This window comes from Mchenga conophoros, linkage group LG11, assembly GCF_057382185.1.
Source record: "Mchenga conophoros isolate Kocher_MC1m ecotype Shallow Benthic linkage group LG11, M_conophoros_male_GT1.1, whole genome shotgun sequence".
Classification (NCBI taxonomy): Eukaryota; Metazoa; Chordata; class Actinopteri; order Cichliformes; family Cichlidae; genus Mchenga; species Mchenga conophoros.
The window spans coordinates 34,289,236-34,310,388 of record NC_140536.1 but is presented as its reverse complement, the minus strand read 5'-3'; the positions used below and the strand labels follow the sequence as shown (position 1 = coordinate 34,310,388).

The following is a 21,153-nucleotide window of genomic DNA, read 5'->3' as shown; positions in this document are numbered from 1 at the left end:
CATACGTGGATAAATTGGCTGGTTTGCATCAAATAGGCAGAGCAGCAAAGACAGAGAGGAAACCAGAGAGAAAGCGAGCTGAACGCACACGGGTCCCTGCTCGTTTTTCCTGCTGCAAGCGCCCCTCCAAGACAGACAGATTTCATTTGGCGCATCAAGCAGATGCATCTGGAGATTGCTCTGTCTCTCTCTCTCTCTCTCTCTGTATCTGCCTGCCTCGATCTCTCTCCCTCTTTCATATTCTCTCTCTCTCTCTTTTTCTCTCTCTCCTGATTGTTCTGATTAGTTAATTACTTTATACAACACATCTGCTGGATTGATGCATGAATTATACATCAGCTGCATGTGGCGACTATTATTTCGTGTTACTTCTACCTTCCTGGCTTGTTGTGCTCGGCGAAACAATTTAAGGTGTTACTGGCGAGATTTCTGCTGCAGTCGGGGCGGGGGGGCTTTAAGAGTTTGGCGGCATGGGTAAGAAAAAGGGGAAAAACAAATACAAACCAATAACAATATTGACAATTGCGTATATACGGCGTAATCAAAATGAAGCTGTATATCAAACAGACTGTCTTTGCTGTTCGCCTGTGCTGCAATCGCGAGCTGCAGAGACATCGACTGAATTCTGGGTTTTGAAAACGTAAAATATATTTACGTGGTGGGTGGAAGCAGAGAATAACTCAACTGGGCTCCCGTGACTTTGTGTGTGTTTCGCATTACACTTACCGCTGAATTACTTCACGTTAAACCTGGCTAGAGACGTGAATAAGAGAGCGATGAGGGCGCATGAGATGCTGTGTGTGTGTGTGCCTGTCCATAAATCTGTCAGCCGGTGTGTTGGAAATGTTATGAGCGAGGAGAACAGAAAAGGGATGCACACCACATCTGCTACTAAGAAAACATACACATGCACACTCTAACACACAAACAATGGATTTTCCAGAACACCTTAAACTGCTCCAGCAGCTAGAAAGCCTCTGGGGAGACGGAAGTGAACAAGAGGAGGGAGAGTGGGAGAGAGAGACAGGCAGAGAGAGAGAGAGAGAGAGGGGGGCAGCGGAGAAAGACAGCTATCCATGCATTCAGGGGCTAGCAAGCCGGAAATAAACACAACCTTCTGTAGTCTGGCTGGTGGACGTGTTCACATCAGTCGCCGTGCCTGTGTGTGTGTGCGTGTGTGTGAGTGCTTCATTGGTGGAGGTGGGTGGTGATGGTGTTGGTGGCGGGGGAAACAGAAGGAGAGGGAAGAGAAAAGGAAGAGGCAGAGCGAGGTAGAAAAAGAGTAGAAACAGCTCTCCAGAGGGTTGCAGAACACTGGGTTAGCGTGCAGCTGGCACAAGCCTCCACACCAGAGCCAGTCGGCTGTTTGTGTGCGCGCGCATGTGTGTGTGTGTCCATGAGTGCATATGAGCCTGTTTGTGTCCATGTCTATAAATGCTTGTATGCTCTTGCCGTGTGTATAAATATGACAAAGCCTCACACCTACAGAGAATAATTTAGCATACAATATGGTGAGCAATGACAGGAGAAAGCTAGCAGTATTCAGTATAGTAAAGGTTTCATCTTCATCATTCACAATGTAGACTCAAAAGAAATATATTTTGCCTAAAATATCCGCGGCAGCCAGGTTTATTTATGGAACTATTTCAGGTGAGTCATTTTTAGCCACGCAGTCACCGACCACATTCGTTTATTTGGTTTTTTTGGAGCTGAAGCAGAGCTTGGTTTAAAAACGGTTATTTACTTATCATATTTCACGTTTCCACTGCAACATGTTAAAAATCACTCAGCGGTTAATTTCATAGAATCACTTCTCAGCTATGGATAAGCTAGATTGTTACCAAGAGTTCGAATTCTCCGGAATCTGTGTTCTGATCAATTAATCAATGGTTTTTTTTGGTTTATGAATGGGTTTTTCCCACTTCCTGGAAACGGCCAGTCTGAGTAATAATGTTTTTCTCGGTATTAAACACGTAAACTGGCACATGCTATATGTGTTATTGCTAGAAGCAGAGATTGAGAGGTTGAGATTGAGATTACACAGTTCATTAAAAAAAGGTCTAATTTATGTATTTTTAATTTGGCCTGCTGTGGTATTTATCTAACAGATTTTGGTGTGAACTGTCCAGTTTGGGAGATGTCAGCTGATGTCCCGTTTGAATCATGGTCAATTCACACAACAGCAAAGAAGCTAGTAGTAGCAGAGCTTTTAAGGTAAAAACAAAGCTTTTTAAAAGCCTTAATTTAGGACAAAGTCAAGAAAAAAGTAATTGAAAGAAACTGCTGATTTTAAACAAGTCTTGAAAATCACGCTTATTTACAAAAATGCTTCAAAATAACCACCCAAGTCAGTGCCCGCATGTGTTTCAAGATGGCTGCCAAGTTGCTTACTTGAAGGACTTGTGACACATTTGAAAAGTTGACCATCTCTCTTTCCAGAAAACCCCCCCAAACACTTTTAACTTCAGCCGTTCACTGTGTCACTCTCTAAAAGGGACACAAAAGGCTTATGCTAGTGACAAAAACACCACCAGCACATGTAATAAACAGTGTGATAAACACTGACGGTATCTCCTTTGCCTGAGTTGTACTGTTTGCTAGCTGCACCAATCTTTTGCGTGGCGGATGTAGACAGCAAAAAGAAAATAGTTCCTACACGAAACTACTCACAGCTAGGTTGGTGGACTGTTTTGAGCAACCAGGTTATGATTTCCAGAAATACATATTGCTGCTGAGTTTTGTTTAATTATGTATTGTCTTGGCATTTTTGCACCACAAGATATGTGTCATTTATTTCCATTATACCAATGAGAAGGCAGACATTTCTACAACCAATATATCTTCAAAACGCTGAAACTCACATCGAAATTATCTAGATGGATAAACAGCGCAACAGATCAGAGGGGGGAAAATGCTAATGTGATCATGACTAACTGTTCTCTTCAAACACAGTTTTGTGGTTAGCACTCAGGTAAGAATATGTATGAACATGTGCACACATTCTGGGCTGGTGCAACTGTAAATATTCCAGTGCACATGTGCCCAAACTTGTGGATTGGTTGCTTACCTGTGCAGCTGGATCTTAAGTGTGACCACGTGGTAGACGTCCTGCAGCATGTCTGCCACTGTGGCGTCTGGTGCGTCTGTCACATATGACAGTGGGACGGGGTTCCACTTCCCCACCTGAATCATACCTGGATGATGCAAAACACATGCAGGCACACATAAATATGGACAAAATGTGGAAACGCATGAAAAAAAATCACAGATTTGGAAACAAAAGCACAACAATGGACACAGAAGCAAATAAATCAGCACAAAGCTCGCTTTCACTGTTCATTTCAAAGCCGTAAACATGTACGGTAGGAACGAAGCCACGCATAGATACCCCCAGGAGCATTCCGGTGCCATAAATGCTCTTTATTTCCTTAATTTTCACTGAAATCGCAACAACCACGCAGGAATTTTTCCTGAGAGTGCTTTTAAAACAGTGGCAGCCCGCACAGCAGAAAGAGAGATGGAAGACTGCTCATGAGAAAGGTGGCCTAGGATGTGTATGTATGTGCAGCGTGATGGACAGCCTATAATAAAAGAGCATGCATCGAGGCACCTTGAAACAGCCGCACTCAGCCTACGTGTGCTCAAGTGCAATTAGCAGACCCTTTCCTCCACCTGCCCCTCCCACCCACTGTCACCGAGGGTATATGTATATAAATATATACAATATGAGCACTCAAGTGAATGTGCATGTAAACATTTTACTGTGCAGCTAGCCTCTGTGAGAGTGCGAGGATACCTCTGTGTGGGAATATGTAGCGTATGACCCCTGGGAGACTTTCTGGGATCAGTGTCAGGTTGTGTTACTGTGGCTTCAGATCTGCTGGCGGTAAGCTATTATGGTCACAGAGTGTATGTGTGTCTGTAGGTTTGAGTGAGTGTGTGTGTGCACAAGCACCAGCATGTCTGAAAATGCTGTAGAAAAGACGCTGATAAGCATAAAAGAAGAGCGTCAGATCAGAGAAGAAAGAGATGACAATGATGAGAGTGGGTGAGGGGGTTACCTTTGGCCTGGGCTGCTGAGCTGTGGGAGTAGCCCAGTGACAGCAGGGCCATCTCGATGAGCTGGTTGAAGAGCATGTCCTTGCGCACCAGGACAAATTCAGCGTGCTCCTCCTTGCTGTCAAAATCCATGGGATTCTCGTAGTGCTCGACCACACAGAACACAGGCAGCATGTTGCCTGCAGACAAAGAGACACAAGCCATTTCTTCACATGCAAAACTCTGACCTTCAGTCCTCTGTTTGCAGAGGAATGGGATTAAAATTTAGTGCAGATGATTAAGTTACACTGAGGTTGGCTGTCGAGGGATTAGAAGTGAACATCCAGGTTTAAGCTCTGAACACAAGTTTGGACCACAAAGGCATATTTCATCTTTTATAGGGCAATTTCCTTCAACACCTTCACCTCTTTGTCCCATTGCCAAACTCTATGATCAGCTTGAGGGATCAAATATTACTTGGGTGCATAATTTTAGACACAGAATTTGCTTCGTCTTTTAAGAAATTGCCCTCTTTTTTCTTTCTTTTTTTTCCATTTCCATCATCTCCCCCCTGATGCTTTTTGCTCCAAATTCCCATTTTAAGATTCATTTTAAATGTTGTAGCATTCCTTCATGTTGCCTAAAGCTTTAAGATGATGACATAATATTGCAGAGGTGTTGCACTATGGCCTGCACTGATTGGTATTGCTTGTGATAATGATAACCTTAACCGCGTGTGAACAAACATGCCGCAAAAAACAGAAAGTCTCGTCTCTCTTTTTGGCACAATACACAGTTTATTCACTGTCAAGGTGCTGGGATCACATTAGCCTTTTTCCCCTTGACTGCCAACCCAAAATCATCTTCCCATGATGCAGCGCTACAAATCCCGAGCCACCTCTGCGCCCTGAGGTTCACGAGTCTGTGTCAACAGTGGCTCTGCTGTTAGGTGGAATGAACAATCCTTGTCCAAAGACTGTCAAATGTTCAAGGGACCAACTGTGCAAATATCATCCAATATGCCATTTTGGCTAAAATAACAGGCGTGAAATTTAGACTTTGAGGGCACAGGGGCGGCTTGGCCTTTTGAAGTTTTAGTCTGAATAAAAACAGAAAGTCAAAATTATGTCAAAGTACTGACTGGAGGTAATCTTTTGCTTACTGTACTTTGTAAATGTTGCCCTGTTTCCCCACTTTTTCAGTAGGTCTCTGCTCTACCTGCTGCCACCTGGGAACGTTTCTTTACATACGCTGTAAGTGCAGATAGAAATGATAAACATTGCCATATTTTCTAATCCCAAGCATTCCAGAAGATGCACACAGCTCTGGCAAAACAATCAATAAGCCAACAGATGCAAAAGAATGTGCTGAAAGAGCTGCTTTTCTCCTCCCCTGATTTTAATAGATAAAGATCTAACAATAAAGACTGCTGTGCAGGTTCATTTGGGGGATCAATACTGGCTTTGTTTCCAGGGAGCCCAGAGAGGGCTGCGGTAAATAGTGTTTCGGGCTCGGACACAATGCCCACTGTGGGCCCTCTGCGAAGCCTCCGTGGCTGACCAGCCGCCTCTCTCGGCTGCTTCGCTCTTTTCTAAAATTTGACAAAAAAAAAAAGGATGAGAGGAAAAAGAAGAGGAGGGGAGGGCAAAGAGGATGCTTGGAGGAGCAAACGTTGTAGGAGGCCAAGAGAAGCAGAGATGATGAAGGTGAGAAATTAGGCTCTCTCAGCTGGTGTGCAACACGTAGATAAAAAGCAGCGAATAAGAGAAATGGCCCATCCGAGGACACTCTCGCAGCTACATTCCAAGACTTCCTTAGTCCCTGTTGGCCAAAGAAAACCAAACCAGCCAAACAAACAAACATTTGAGCCCTCGCAGCCAAGTGCTATTACAACTCCAAACCTGCAGGATTTCAAACTCAAAAAAAAAGAAAGAAACATAATCATAAAATGAAGGTTCACATATTGGATGGCTTTGCCTGGCGTGTTTTTCACAAGATGACACTGGTTATATTAAAAAGCTATGTCATAATCTCAAAGTAAAGGCTCCCTTTAAGCAGCAATGGCTCTTAAAGGACTGAAACTTTCCCTTAATAAACAAATGTCAGAGCAGGAGTGCCGGGGTTGGAGAGAGCAGCAGTGACACAGCGCTATGCAGCACGGCACAGGAATAATTCTCACAGTGCTTTTCTATTAGCTATTGTCTGGGCAAATAAGTGGGAGTGTGTGTGTGTGTGTGTGTGTGTGTGTGTGTGTACTGAGATGACTAAAGAAGCATTGTAAAAAGGTTTAAGAGTTTTGGAGAGCATGCAGGGGTGGTGGTGGGTGGAAGGTGCTGTGTGTGTGTGTGGGAGGGGGCCTATTTAAACTGCATTTAAATTACTTTCCTCTTTTTACATTGGTTATGTTTCCTCTCAGTCATTACAAATACACGCAGAGCTGCGTATACTTTATTTGTATTGCATGCGGCTGATACAGGCTGGCACTGCGGCTAACATTTAACACCTTCAAGATTATCTTGTTGTGTATAAAGGACAACTATAAAAGATGTCAAAAAATAAGGCCTGAAAGTAAATGGTTATTTTGAATTTAAAATAATTTTGTCTGTAAAATAACAAAAAGTTTTTTTCTTAAAAGAAAAAAGCAGTGAAAACATTTTCCGATCATTTGTTTTTCCTACCAACACTTAACCCCCCTAAAATATTCAGTTTTCTGTCATATAAAAGAAATAAAAGCAGAAACTATTCTAATTTTAGACGCACATATTTGGGATATGTGCTTGATCACTTGATTTGCGATTAATTTTCACCTGTGTGATTAACGCACAAAGCGCCACACAATTTCCCAGGACCCAGAGGGAAGTCTTCAAATTGATTATTTTTGCCAATAAACACTCCAAAAAACAAAAAAGAATACAATTATATGTTTACAATTATTCTCAATAAATTCCTTTTGATCCGTTTCGGTCTTTCTTACCTTTCTTATGGCAGGTCTTCAGCAGGTGGCTGGTGGGTTTGTACGGGACCCCTCCGAGTTTGGTCCCGGTGCTTCCCAGCCTGGCCCGTCCCAGGGGGCTGCCGTTCTGCTCCAGCCGGGGCAGCTTGGCCGGCGGGGCCTTGGCGTCTGCCATGCTGTTGACCAGCTCTGAGTTCTCCTTGCCCAAACACGTCTCGCTGAGATGTTCCATCATTCTCAGCACCTCAGCTCACTATCACCTGGGGGAGGCAGAAACAGCATGTAATCAGCTGCCAGGGGAGATATGTGTGTGGCATAAAAGAAGCAGGAGAATGAAGAGTTGCCATGTGATACAAAAGGGGCAATGAACGCAAAATCTTTTGTGTTGATATCACTGACATGTGAAGATGTGAAGGGACATTTTTATAGAGCAAAAAAAAGTCCTTTAAGTAATTGAGACCTCTGAAAACGGACCCATTACGGCAGTAACTGTCAATTCGCCTCGGTTATGATGACTCGGGCCGCGGTGATGTCATCTTGCTGCTGTAATGTTCCCATTTTTTAACGCATGTATTATGTATGGGTGTCCCGCTAGAAATTCCCATGCGAGCGGAGGCAAACAGGCCGAGGTTTTAGAGCAAATACATTAATTTGCTGGGAGATTCCACTTCAATAAATACAGTACAGTTCAAGGAACAAGGTTGTGCTGCGGAGCACGCACGGAAGGGGAAACTAACGTAATTCAGTTTGTGAGTCACTTTGTGTGGCTTACCATTCGTGACGCAGCTTGGAGAAAAAAAGAAAGAAGGCAAAAGGCCGCACCGTCATTTTGTTGTGACAGACAAACAAAATCAGTTACAAGCTTTTACAGGTGTGAACTTTATTTTTAGATTCTGCAAGTGCAGCGAAACACCCGTGGCGAGCAATGAGTTTACAACTTTAGGATGTGGGGGGGAGAAAGCAGCTTGAGGAAACTCCAAAACAGGCAGTAGCTGACTCATGAGGGTAGTCATCTAAAGTGGGAAAGAAAAGGGAGGAAGAGACAAAAAGGAAAGATGGAGGATGGCTGCTTTACCCACAGGTGTGCTTACACACACAAACACACACACAGCTTCCTACATCATTTGAAGTGCTCGGGCAAACTTTGAAAATCTGATCAATAATAATAGTAATATGAATAATATTAGGTCACAACAGAAAAATAATTATTCGTGGTGGTTAGTGGGTGCCGGTGGACTGAACTGGAATGCTGTTGTCAAAGAGTGAAAAGGGCAAAATCATCCACCCCCACTCAAAAGATCATGAACTCCTCGATTCATAACATCCAATGAAGCAACTAATTCCCCACAGAGAGGGAGCCAAAGGAATCCAGACCCGGATACAGTCTGGATCCAGGTCAGGATTTTTATATGACCTTAAAACACAAAAACTCTTTGAAGTTTTTACCACTTATTATTATTCAATTTTTTTTAAATCCAATAAAAAAATTGTAATATTATAAATAAAGCTACCCAACAATATAGAAAATGATTAAATTAGTCTTTTGATGCAAAATAAAGTGCTATGTACACTATTGAATCAGCAAATATGATAAGATGATGTATATTTTTCTGCATCATCAATATTTTAACTGTAAGTACCTAAAAGTACTGCTAAAGTTTTAGTACTTGTAGACTTTGACTTAAATAAAGAGTTTAACCACTTTGTAAAAGAGTTTCTTAATACAAAACAAGTCACAATCAATTCATCAAACACTGCTTTCTACAAGGCCCCCCTTGCTTTGTTCTGGGCCACCCCATTTACAAAAATCCTGGACGCCCCTGCTCAAAGGGGGGTGGGAGTTAAGAGAGGAGAAGTTGAGTTTAAAAAAAAAAAGAAAGAAAGAAAAGAAATAGAAAAGAAAAAAACTTCAAACCAACCTGAACCGCAGCACTTCAGCACTGGAGAGCATATAACACCGGCTGGAAAACGCTTCTTCTTCAAGTTTGGCCAGGGTAGAAAAGATAGAAGAAGAAAAAGGAAAAAAGAAAGAAACCCCCCCTCCCCAAAAACAACTCCCGGTTCCTCTCTTGTTATCTCTCTACGTGTGCATGACAGCGAGGGGTTCCCAAAATCAGTGTTTAAAAAGATGCTTTCTCCTGCTCTTCTTGGCGGAGGACTGGCAGGCGGTGCGAAAAAACAACAACAACCCGGGTCTGTGCAAGGGAGGACGAGGTCGAGATGGACCGTGATAGGCGAACATTGGTAAGCGGTTGTGCGTGTGCGGCAGGAGCGGAGAGAGACAGGAGTGTGCAGCCCTGACGTTACAGCCAATTCCGTCCAAGTGGAGGAAAAAGGACGGCAACGGAAAGCGTTAAAACCGGCGACATTTAGCAACGCTTACAAGTGAAGGCGACTTCGGCTTTAGTTCGCAGCACAACATCCAAAACGGCGAGCAGGCAGCCGCACAGTACGGCCAGCACGAACCACAAGCACCTCGGACACAGTTGTAACAACAACAACCGCCGCCGAGACCTAACAAACCCTCGCTGTGTGTGTTCACGGAGGGACTACGGGAAAAAATAGCTCAGCGTCGGCTTAGCTAGATTTGACTGCCGGCAGACTGAGAGAGAGCAAAAATACTAAGAAGCGACTGTGTGAGCTTGCCATGGAGGCGATGTGGAGACGATATGCGGACAGTCGAAACAGGTTCGCAAAATAAAACAAGGAGAGGGGGGTCAAAAAGTGCGGTTTACTTTCCGATGCCGAGGATGAATAAGGCTCGCTGTGGATGCATAAGAGAGCTGCCTTGATAGTAATAGTAGGAGGTGTCCTGTTGGCTGGGGATTGGCGTCCGGACGGAGCTCCTCTTTCTCTCTATCTCCCTCTCTGTCTCTCCCCCTCTCACTCCGTCTCTCCCTCTCTGTCCCCATTAAATTATTAGTTGTATTGACTCATCACTCCCCCCTCTCCTCTCCTCGCTGCTGGTGCTGCCGCTGCCTCTGCTTTCCTTCTCTCCTCCTCATTTCAAATGGCGTGGTAAGAGGGGGTAAAAAAATAGGGTAAAAAAATAGAAGAAAGGATGGGGATGTGTGTGTGTGGGAGAGAGAGCGCAGGAGATGGGGTGTAAAGTGTGTGAGAATAAGAGAAAATAAGAGGAATAATCCCCTCACACACCACCAGCACCAGCAGCCTTCCCTATTAAAATCAAAACAGATTATTCCTCCGCATCTCAGGCAGGAAAAGTCCTGGCGGAGACAAAGTGGAGAAAGTGGACCGGGAGCGAAACCACACACACATAAACACACATGCATTCACACACACTCACTAATACACACACAACGGGGAGGAACGGTGGTGCGATTTCCGGCTGTGCGCGCAGGAATTTTTAATCAGCTTGATTAGAGTGAGGCGGTCCTGCATTTATTACCGAGTAACACACAGATGCTCACACACACACGCGCGCGCGATACCTTAATTTATGATGTGTTTTATTTATTTATTTATTTCAGGACTTTACTTTGGGCCAAATGTATAGTTTTTGTTTGACAAATTAATCTACATCCAGATGAAGTCAGAATAGCAAAATAAGTAAGGTGGCTGGCCCTTTGAGACAAACTGAAAGCAAAACGTAAAAGTGAGAAAAAAATTTAACAAATGCTGTGTTTGCAAAAAACAAAACCCATTTATTTAAAACTCCAAAATAATCTCATAACTAGGAATAAAAATAAATTTTTGCAGAGTAGAAATATTGTTTGGAGTTTGATCCAAACCATACACCAAATATATTTAAGGCCACTTTAAATGACCTCAGGATGCAAATATGATGACTGACCATAACTGACCCTGCTTAAGTCTGAGCTTTAACATTAACCATTTTGCTTTGTCTCATACACATAAGTACCTATAATGTTCCTATTCCATGTGTGGATTACTGATCACAGTTGATTGTGCTGATGTTTATCTTGGCAGACACACATTTCCAAAATATATTTTTAATCTCAAGAGTCATATTTTCCTAGTTAAATAAAGACTAAATAAAAATATAAAACTAAATACGCTACAAAGTAATATAAGAAATTACACATATAAGTCTAAAAAGCAGATAATAGCTTTATTTCAAATAAAAACTGACTACATATTAATATATTTATTTACATTTTCCACCCTTACAGCAATAATATACAATTTAGACTCATATTTTTGTATTAATATGTACGTTGGTTGTTTATCAACTTGAATATTAAGCTTTAGTGATTTCTCAGGGCTATTACTGACTTATTGCTTTGTAAATAGTACAAGTAATACAGTTTTTTTTTTAAAAGCAGTCTTCATTGCCACATCTCTCATTTCCCTCTCTCAACATTTAGCTTTCAGCAGTCTTCCCATATGTGCTAAAACTTTACCTCCACTGCAAGTTAGACCAAAATATTAGATGAGCTAATCTCTGTTGATATTGTCAACAAAAACCCTGAACAGGCTGATGTTAAGCTATTGTCATTATTTTGTAATTATTTCTCAAACCAGTCCCTGCTGGCCGAACTGCCAAAACATCACACAAGTTAATCTGTTGGTATTGTCAATAAAGGCCTGATCTGGTGTTTTTACCGAACCATTAAGGTGACCCAATAATAAGATCCTCACTCTGACTTCATGAGAAAAAGGTCATTTTAATGATGGACACACCTACACATGGTGTGAGGGGTGGCATATCTGACTCTCCATCTTTAGATCCTAGAAAGAGCCAGATGGGGGAGTGTGTGAGGCAAAGTTCAGCGTTGAGAATACATGGGGAAATAGATTTTGCACATTAAATGAAAGCATGGGGACACTTGTTTCATAAAAAGCGTGCTTTTCTTCACACTTAACATAAGGTGTGGCTTTGTCATCAGGCCAGTGTGTACATCAAAGAGAAATGAAGAAGCACGTCTGTCCAGGCTGTGCAAGAACAAAAACAGGAAACCAACAGAAAACAGGAAGTGTGTGTACCTATCACATCGACAGAACCTGAATGTTGTCGATCGTGGAGGTCAGGTGTGCATGAAGTGCTACATAATGCTACATGCTGACTTACGATGTGTTTGCAGGGTTGATAAAGCTCATCCCCGCAAAAAAAAAAGAAAAAAACAGACTGCAAATCGTCTCACACAAAGCTGCTGTTTCATAAACAATGCATCCCGGCAGTTGTAAGCATCTTAGCTTAGCCAGTGACGGCAGTCGGAGAAGCCCGACAAAGAAAATGGTTCTAAATTTACATAAAGTGCTTCTTTTAGGCAGGGAAAGACCTGGAGGTCTTTAAAATAAAGCCAAACCTGGAACCGATCAAAAAAAACAATCACGGAAGAAGTGATGCATCACAGTTACACCTCTCATTCACCCCCCTGGTTGTGAAACTAAATCATTGTTCCACCCACCTTTGTGGGGTCAAAAGTTTGTTCATTTTAAAATACATTTGTGTCCAAAAACACTGCATTAGGAATTCATAGCAGGAGGCCATCAAAGAGGCTTTTAACGGAAAAAAAAAATGCAACGTGAAACTCACCTTTCGGACCTGAGATGGAACGTCTTGCAATATTGACACCTAGTTAGTGTGAGGTGTAAGTTTTGAGGAGGCGGTTGCATTTTAAAAGGGTCCCACGTCGTATGTGGTTTTTTTAACAGGAAGTAGAAGAGTTGTTGAAAATGCTGATATGCGACCCCAGCATGTTTGAATTCACGTGCAGAGGCTGTCACTCAAAGATTCAGCAATCAATTCTTATCTCCACCAGTCTCTGGTTTTCAGTGAGCTGCCAACACTTGCATTAAACCCAGCTGTGGTGTGCAGTGTGGTTAAAGGACCCAAACTGTGGAGTAAATACTATTTATACATCTTCAGAGATTCATATTATTCAGCAACAAGACTTCCACCAAGCCCTTTAAGACATAAAAGTCACGAATGGATTATTTGTAAGTTTACCACATCATAGATACATGAAAGTAAAGGACATTTGACTTTATTTTTCATGAATAGAAATAATAATCATGAATATCGTGTGTGTGTGCATGCATGCGCCTCCTTTTCAGGTTCTCTGTGATTTGTACTAACATGAATCTGACAGGCTGGAGCCCCCCTACACCCACACCTTCTCTTCAGCAGATTGCTTTGCATCACCTCGGCTTGCACAGCATTGCTACTCAACGTTCTGCACGTTGACATGTTTTCCACGTTTGACATGTTTTACATGATGTTCACGGCAGCGGCTCCCGTTCCTCTCTCTTTCTTTTTTTTAACCAGTTTTTTTCTTCCTTGGCCGTCGTTAGCAGCATCCGGAAAACAGGAGCGATGGTGAAAGCGAGCCATTGTCGGCAAATGCTCTTTTCTATCTGGCATGACGCAAGCAGCCGCAGTCATTTCCACTGTGATTGTCGGGCACCATCAGAGAGCATCGATAACCCCTGCCAGGCCTTGGCACCGCCAACAGGTGCCGGCACTGCCAGCTAGGTTGGCACCGACGTGGCTGTGAAAACCCTCTGACATCCAGAAGGGCACAGATTTGCACTGAATGCACCACTGAATCAACACTGCTGATTATCAATTAACATATACCGTTTTGTATCACACAGAAAAGAGGGAAAAATGGGTTTTGAAACACAGAAAGCCGTTTTAAAAATACTAGCTGTGCGGTGTTATAATCATGTGCTGAATGCAGATTTAGCTCTGTTCAAGGTGGGTTTTTACAAGCCTTGTGTGGCTTTGTGTTGGGGAGATGCATGTACACAAGTGTAATTGTTCAGGCAGGATTTTGTGCCTGATGGCTACATTTGTAAAGAAATCATGAAAAATGACATGACAGACTGGATGCTAAAGAGACACCTCATATTTAAATAATATTAAAATATATTTCACCCTCAGTGTGTGCATTATCACAGGTACCGCGTGTGTTTTTTTCCCATAACACACTTATCAGTGGTATCATATCTGGCCCGCTGCTTTTTAAACCACACGTCCCTGAAGAAATGAAGTATTATGTGCCTTTCATTTAAAAGGATACTAATCATTGGCACACAAAAGGGGGAGAAAAGGCTGAAAATGAATAAGAAAATATATTATTGTTGGCTCAGCATCGAGAGGCGTCTTTATTTAGTGTGTCAAGCGAAGCGGCAGCGCCATCACTTACTCTACGTAGGTGTTGTGATGTCTTCATGCTCACCACTTGTGATGCTTCTAATGGGAATTAATGCGATTATTTGGTTACTAATACAAATTAGTCTGCGGATCCAGTCTGAGCAAACACACAGACGCAGCATGGGGGTTAGCGCTGTCACTGGTTCGACTTTGAGCTCTTTCTGCAAGTGTCTCGCGCAACAAAAAAAACACACACACATAAACATAATAGTATTATTAGAGGCTGAAGAGGATTTAATAATCTGTCGAGGAAACGTGTCAAAACACGCCTGCATCAGTGTGGGTGCGCAGACGAACCTCAAAAATATGTCATGTGCAGAGAAAAAATGAAAACAAGGGTGTTGTACAGTAGATGCCGTGCAAAACCAAGAAGCAGTTAAATGAGTAGCAAAAAAAAAAGCCACAAAAATAAAGCGAACCTCTTTTCTAAACAAGAGCACAGCACTTGGTGCAGAATTGATTTTTCTATCATGAATGAATTCAGGAAAAAGGGAGGCGTTTGACTTGTTTAGTGCCACTGACATTTCTTTGACAGTGTGTGGGCAAATAAGTTTCAAAAGGCGCTACAGACTCCACTAACCCAACCCAGAATATTACACTTTCTTAACAATACAAGCGCAATGTGTCATCATTTGGTTCGATGCTGTCTCAGAGGTGCTCATTGTTTTCTCAGAAATGTTTTTTTAAGAGTGACCGGTTTCACCCTTGGTCTGTGTGTGTGTTCGCTGTCACAGGTACTGCTTGCGTTTTCCTGTTGCGCACAGACAGCTCGCATTCAGCTCTGTACAGAGCTCAGCTTTGAGGTGGTTTATTAATATTTACATGCAAGACGTAAAGAGCTACTTACACAGCTGCTGCGAGGTGACCACAAAAAGACAAACTACTCCGCCGTGAATATATCCTTCAGCTCGAATTAGTTCCGTGTTTTAAATTAGCTTCTCATACAAGGAGTGTGGCTTTCAATTAGCGGCAGGAGAAGGTGATTTCTACATTTCTCATATGTCCGCACTTTGGTGTGGGAGGAGGCAGAAAAGAGAGAAAGAAAGAACAAGGGGGATGTAATGAACTGAGAGTCGGCTCCTAAGTACTTAATTGTTTTATAATCACATGAAGTCGACAGAAATAGAAGCAGAGCAAGTGGTCTCCACCTCAGGCCTGCTGACAGGAAGGCCTAACGCCAGTTCCCCTCAGAGGGTCTCGGCGTCGCTGCAGACAGCAGACCCCACGAGGATTTCCTCCCTCCCCATTTCTGATACACAGACAGATCGACCGCTGCACTCCCACCTCTTGTTTTCAGGTTAAAACTCTCCACACCCAGCAGCCACCCCCGATGGCGTGTGGTGTACACTGTACACTGTGCAGCTCCCACACAGATGCACGCCACACAGACAGACACATGTACATCCGCTCAGTGGTGGCGAGCGTTTTTCCGCGCCGTTTGTAACGAGGCCCCTCTGCCCTGGAAGTTCGTGCCTTTTGCCCGAACCCGTGACCCCCGCCATCAGGATAATATTGGCTGTAATGACCGCCGAGCAGCGCCGTGTCGGTTCAAGCCCATGTCAGGCCTCCTCACAGGAATCTGCGCTAACGATTCAAAGCCAACATCCCCACCCAGGCGCACCCAGAGGACCCTTCACCGCCTTGTTTATCACCCCCCTCCCTCTCTTGCGCCTCTGCGCCTTTATCGAATTATAAAACCAATTAGTCATAGAACAATCAACAGGCATCAGAGGCAGGGCCCTGTTTGGAGAAATTACTTTTCTGTCACTGCGTGCTGGACGCCGGTCGTCACATGATCAAATAATTAAACTCTAATTTCTGCCTCGTGGACGGCAAAAAATAAACAATTAATAGAGTTAGAGAGACACGGGTGTTAGTGTGTGAGAGGCAGAAAGAAATACTGAAGACGGCTTTGTGAGAGAGGGCACGCTGAAGGGGCGAGAAAGGTTGTCATGGCTCGCTGGGTTTTTCCTGAAGTGGGTGAGAGGCGGTGAAGGGCACAGTTCCCCTGGCCTTGTGGGGAGTGTTAAGGAAATGAGGGCAGGTGACGGGATGGTGTTACTCGCCTCAGTGTGCAAGAAGTGAGGCTGCAGTGAGTTGAAGGGAAAAAAGATGGCACGCAAGCGTGTAAGGAAACCGCACTTAATATTCAGGCTTAGGCAGAAGTATTGAATAAGAAGCACAGACTTAAAGATGTGTTTCTTTATCTACATATTTTTCTTTGCATATTTAATCCCTTGTCAAAGGATGCATCATCCATCCACTGACGAACAAAACAGTTGATAAGGCAAATGTGTGTGTGTGTGTGTGTGTGTGTGTGTGTGTGTGTGTGTGTGTGTGTGTGTAAGACAGAGAGTACAGTATCTGTTGAAATTGTTTCATTGGGGTATGTGGGTGGGTATTAACAACCTGATCTTAGCGGGATGCGCTTTCCTCTAAATCGCTGTTTTTTTTCCTCCCTCTGAACAAAGGATTCAGAAAAACCTACACAGATCGGATGAAGACAAGCATCGAATGAAAGACAATGAGGGTTTTTTTCCCTCTTGAGAAAAAAAACATACGATTAGACCGGTAATAATATGATTTGAATCATGAAAACTTGAATGTGTTTGCGTCTGTAATTTATATTTGATACAGGAGCATGAAGCACAATAAAGAACAAGAACACACCCCCCCCAACTCCAAACTCCAAAAAAAAATCTAACATAAGAGGGATGTCATTTCATAAAAGCGTAACAAAACCAATGTGACGGACTTCGGATATTTTTTTATGTCCCAGGGAGGACACGCCAAGCCATTCAGCGAACGGGGCTGACTGTGGGGACCCAAAAACAATATGATGCTTTTATCACTAAGCCAAGGAATCTGGATCAACAGTATGCAAAGCATATGCCAAAATAAATGCAGTTGAACATGCCGGGACAACATAACCCACCCCTGTTTCTTTCTTATAGAGAACTTTCCAGATAATGACAAAATGAGCTGTAACTCCTGAATCACACACACTAAAAGCATGCACCCAGGGTGGTATGTCTGTAACTGACAGGGGGGGGCTTTCTTACATTTTTGAGCCCTGGAATGCAGCAGTCATTATTAACTCACCAGCGTTTTCTTATTCCACACTAGTTGTAACACGCCACCAAAAAGAAAAAACGGGGAAAAAAAGAGGGAATCATTGTTATCTTTCTCCTCTATTAGCAATCATAACAGAGCTATTTCATACAGAGGAGGCATGGCGGGGTGTGTGGAGGGATGGAATCCCCAAAGAGCCACACATTAAAAAACGAGACAGGCCTCTTATTTACTGGCGACAGTCTAATAAATACATTTGCTGGCAGCTAAACAGGTATTTACTCTGCTCCCTACCACAGGTATAATTTCACTGTTTGCTGAGCTGTTATTTTGCTACAGCGATAATTATCGAGGTGGTAAAGAAAGACGATTAATGGTTTTAGCCTGAGATATCAGCCTCAGCAAAGTGAGGAACAGCCCAGCTCTAAACTCCCAGCAAATACTCAGCGAGTGAGGTGGTGGTGGTGGGGGAGTTAATAAACAGCATCTTTTGCTGGAGGAATTCAAACAACAACCACGACACACAGCCGACACAGCAAAGCTTATGGAGACGTATAGGAGTGTCTGTTGTGTGTTTAGGGACAGCCTCTTTCCCTGAACTTTTTTGTCTAATTTTACTGAAAGCAATGATGATTGAGAGCATAATTCAATTTTAAAGCAAAGTGATGAAGCATTCCTAATATAATTTGAGTGCAGACTGCACAGCAAAAACAACAACAAAAATCACAACCTGTGCTCTCCGATGTCCACGCTAATTGGTGTCTCGGGGTCACCGGACAAACTTTCTGCTCCCGCTCACTCCTGACAACCTGCCCTTCAGAGTCTGTGAACCTGACACTGAGCGAGAGCACGGCAACGTGCAGACGCTGATATACACTTAACTAACACCACCTCCACCTGAGAGATAAGATTTAATTTGTCATCCTGCCAGTCCTAAGAAACCCTTTGACCTGACGACCTGAAACTGATGATTAAAAGAGATGTGATGCAGAAGCGTCACTGGGATTTAAAAGCAAAAGACGGTGAGAAAGCCCTGAGTGTTTGTGCACACTACACGCTGATTTCCTGCTATTACAACACTACTACAGTACAGTAAATGCCGCGTGCACTAGTTTCGATTAGTCGTAATGAAAACAAAACTAAGCTCTGAGGGGAAAAATCTGAGTATAACAAGGTTAAACCTGTAACTTAAAAGAAGAAGGGTGAGTATATTTAAATGTCTTCTCAGATCGTAGGTTTATTGTAAATCACGGTAGGGTTATTGTAAGAACTGGGAACACATTCAGAGGATTTCATTAGGCACTAATAAGCTGTAACAGATGTTTAAGCTTTACTGCTGGATCTGTGTGACCCAGCAGTATGAAGCAACGCTGACATCTTCACACTCTGATTCTTATCATTCCTGCTAAACTAGAACGAGTGGAGAAATTTTGCCAAACATATTGACATGGTATCGTATGTACACAAACATTTTTTGTGCCACTTTCACAACCGCAAGCTGATAAGGAGTGGTTGTAATGAAGGCGAGGAGTAATACCGAGAAGTTTTGCTTCAACGCTCACAAACTGCCGTTGAGGCTTTCTTCTGGTTGTCTGAGGACTTTTACAAGAAGTGACACATGGCAGCCCGAGACAGGAAAAAGGCTGTTTGTCATTGCTGTCTAAGGCACTGACCAGATAAGCCACAGAACCTTGAACTGCCACAGATCTGCAAAGATAAAAGGGAGAAAAATCACCGGTGTTGTGCCATAACCTGCTTTTTCCCATGCAGTAGTGCCACTCTTGACCTTGTAATTTGCACGTGCGTGAGCAACGCACATGACCTGACTACAGCAGCAACATGGTAAACAACCGGTGACACCGTGAAGTAATTATTATTTTTCAGAAAGCTATCAGATCAGGTCTCTGAAATGCAAAACGCCGCTAGATTATTATTATTTTGTATAAAATTAATTTCTCTGCACAATTGTCACAAATGATCACCCCTGTGCCACATCTTGCTTGTGCCTTAAACGCAAACTCTACTCTGTCTTACATGTGTGTATTTATGCTGATATCTATATATAAATAATCTCGAATATCTGAGTGAAAGCCACTGGCCTTGCTGCTGTGTGAAATGTCAGCTATTTTTCAAAAGGAACAGACAGAGAGTGAAACCTTTAAAAACCTGTAAACCACAGAAGATTGGTGCCCACGCATTTTGAGCACACTAATACATCTTCTCATAACTGCTCCCTATTCTCTATCTCTTTATCTAACACACACATAAACACACACACACAGGTCTGGTTGTACCTGAAATTACTTTATCAGCACTGTGACAAAAGCCATAAGGCAGACCAAAACAGCATTACCACGCCGACTCTGTCATCACATCCTCCTGACTGCCTCACGCCATGTCAAGCAGAAAGAAAGCAATAAAGTCATTTAATGTTTGTTTCCTTCTGAGTCTCTCACACCTTTTTTATACCTTGTTGGGCTCAGTCAGTGTTTTTTTTTTAAGAGTTACACAAAATGTTTCATGTCACAGCAGTAAAAATGTTGAAGCAAGTTGACACGTAATTAAATGGTAAGTATGTGGAGGAAATAAATGAAGTGGCTCTAATGGCCTAATAAAAAGTAGTAAAAGTAGATGGGCAGTTGGGCTGCAGTAGATTCATTTCTAATAGACGTGTCAGCTGTTTGATAGTACGCACTTCATTATAAGTAAGAGAGGAAGGCCTGATTTTGAAGTCTAGTATTTTCTACAAGATTCACGACTCGACGGAAAACTAAGCAACTTTCTGTGACACGGTCAGGCCAGGAGCAGCGGTGGCGATGGCTGCATCACTTCTCCTCCTCCTCTGCTGCGACGCAGAGTAAGTTGTTAAATGAATTAGAGGAGATGGGTGCACTTAACCCCGCGAATATCACGAGTGCTTTGCTTATTTGTGCAGAAACGACACGGGCCCGTTTAAATTTAGAAAGTTCTGAATGCGTGCGTTTAGGTTCGGCGTCACCGCTCACAATCTCGATTTTAATTTTATTTATTTTATTTTAAAAATCTCTCTGAAATATTAAATTCTTACAGCCACGTTTGGTCTGCGGGTTTTAAGTGATTTGGAAGATGAAGGTCTGCAAAATTGCTTTTAATTCATTTAGAGTATCTCACTCTTCTAATTCCAAGGAGACCCCCTTTTTTAATGTGACACGCAATAAAAATGTGATTTCAAACCCGTGCAGATGCTCTAATAAAGAGGCATGTGACAGAATGACAGCGGACAGCGATCACTTGAGCAGAAACAGTTTAGAGTAAGAGACCGTACCTTTAAAGTCAGCAGTCGCCCGACCTCTTGTTTTCCATCAAAAGTTGAACAATCTCTTGTCACTGCTCCACGGCGAGAGATCCAAAAATAGGCGACTGCTCTGTGGGAGGAAGAACTGCTTTTTTTAAAAAAAGAAAAAGAAAAAAAAGTCAAAAGTCCTACGGATGAGGAGGAGGAGGAGGGGGTCGTCAAGTAGAAACCGCACTGGCGGAGGTTGGAGTGAAGTTGGGGAGCGCACACGGCTGATGGAGCGCAGAAACGTGAGCAACCGTGCGCTGCGGGCAGCGGGGGTGAAGAAGAGGAGAGTAGAGTAGCGGCATGTGAGGAGGGCTGCTTTGAGAGGGTGGCAGGTAAATGAACCGCCCCTCCCCGTTTCTGATGCTCAAATCGATGATTTGCCAGCTGTGGCGCAGCTTGTCTCATTGCCCCACTTTGGTTTTTACAGCCGCTCCTCTCCGACGCGCCGCTCTCCGGGGACAGAGAGCGAGCGAGAGAGAGAGCGAGAGAGAGAGAGAGAAGTCACTGCCAGGAGAGCTCTCACACTCATTCATTTTCATATTTACACGCCACATGTTTGCATGTCAAGAAGAAGAAGAAGGGAGGAAAAAAAAGTCTGGTAAATAGTAAAAGTGCGCGCAGCGG

At 43.1% G+C, this 21,153-nt stretch overlaps 1 protein-coding gene across 6 annotated transcripts in view; it reads right to left on the bottom strand.

The window, feature by feature from the left end:
• The window catches only part of satb1b (SATB homeobox 1b), a 56,340-nt gene extending 35,430 nt beyond the window's left edge, over positions 1-20,910 (bottom strand). For 2 of the 6 annotated variants that reach the window (XM_085292596.1, XM_085292601.1), the window contains exons 1-4: positions 20,512-20,910; positions 7,013-7,251; positions 4,062-4,238; positions 3,068-3,194 (exon numbers count right to left, since the gene is read on the bottom strand). In XM_085292596.1, coding sequence (XP_085148722.1) covers positions 3,068-3,194; positions 4,062-4,238; positions 7,013-7,226 — 518 coding nt within the window. In that variant the 5' untranslated portion in view covers positions 7,227-7,251; positions 20,512-20,910. Of the gene's footprint in view, positions 1-3,067; positions 3,195-4,061; positions 4,239-7,012; positions 7,252-7,465; positions 7,700-8,910; positions 10,222-14,982; positions 15,201-20,511 lie in introns of those variants that run through there. The other 4 variants (XM_085292598.1, XM_085292600.1, XM_085292597.1 and 1 more) reach the window with 4 other exon arrangements.
• Positions 20,911-21,153: the final 243 nt, after the last annotated feature.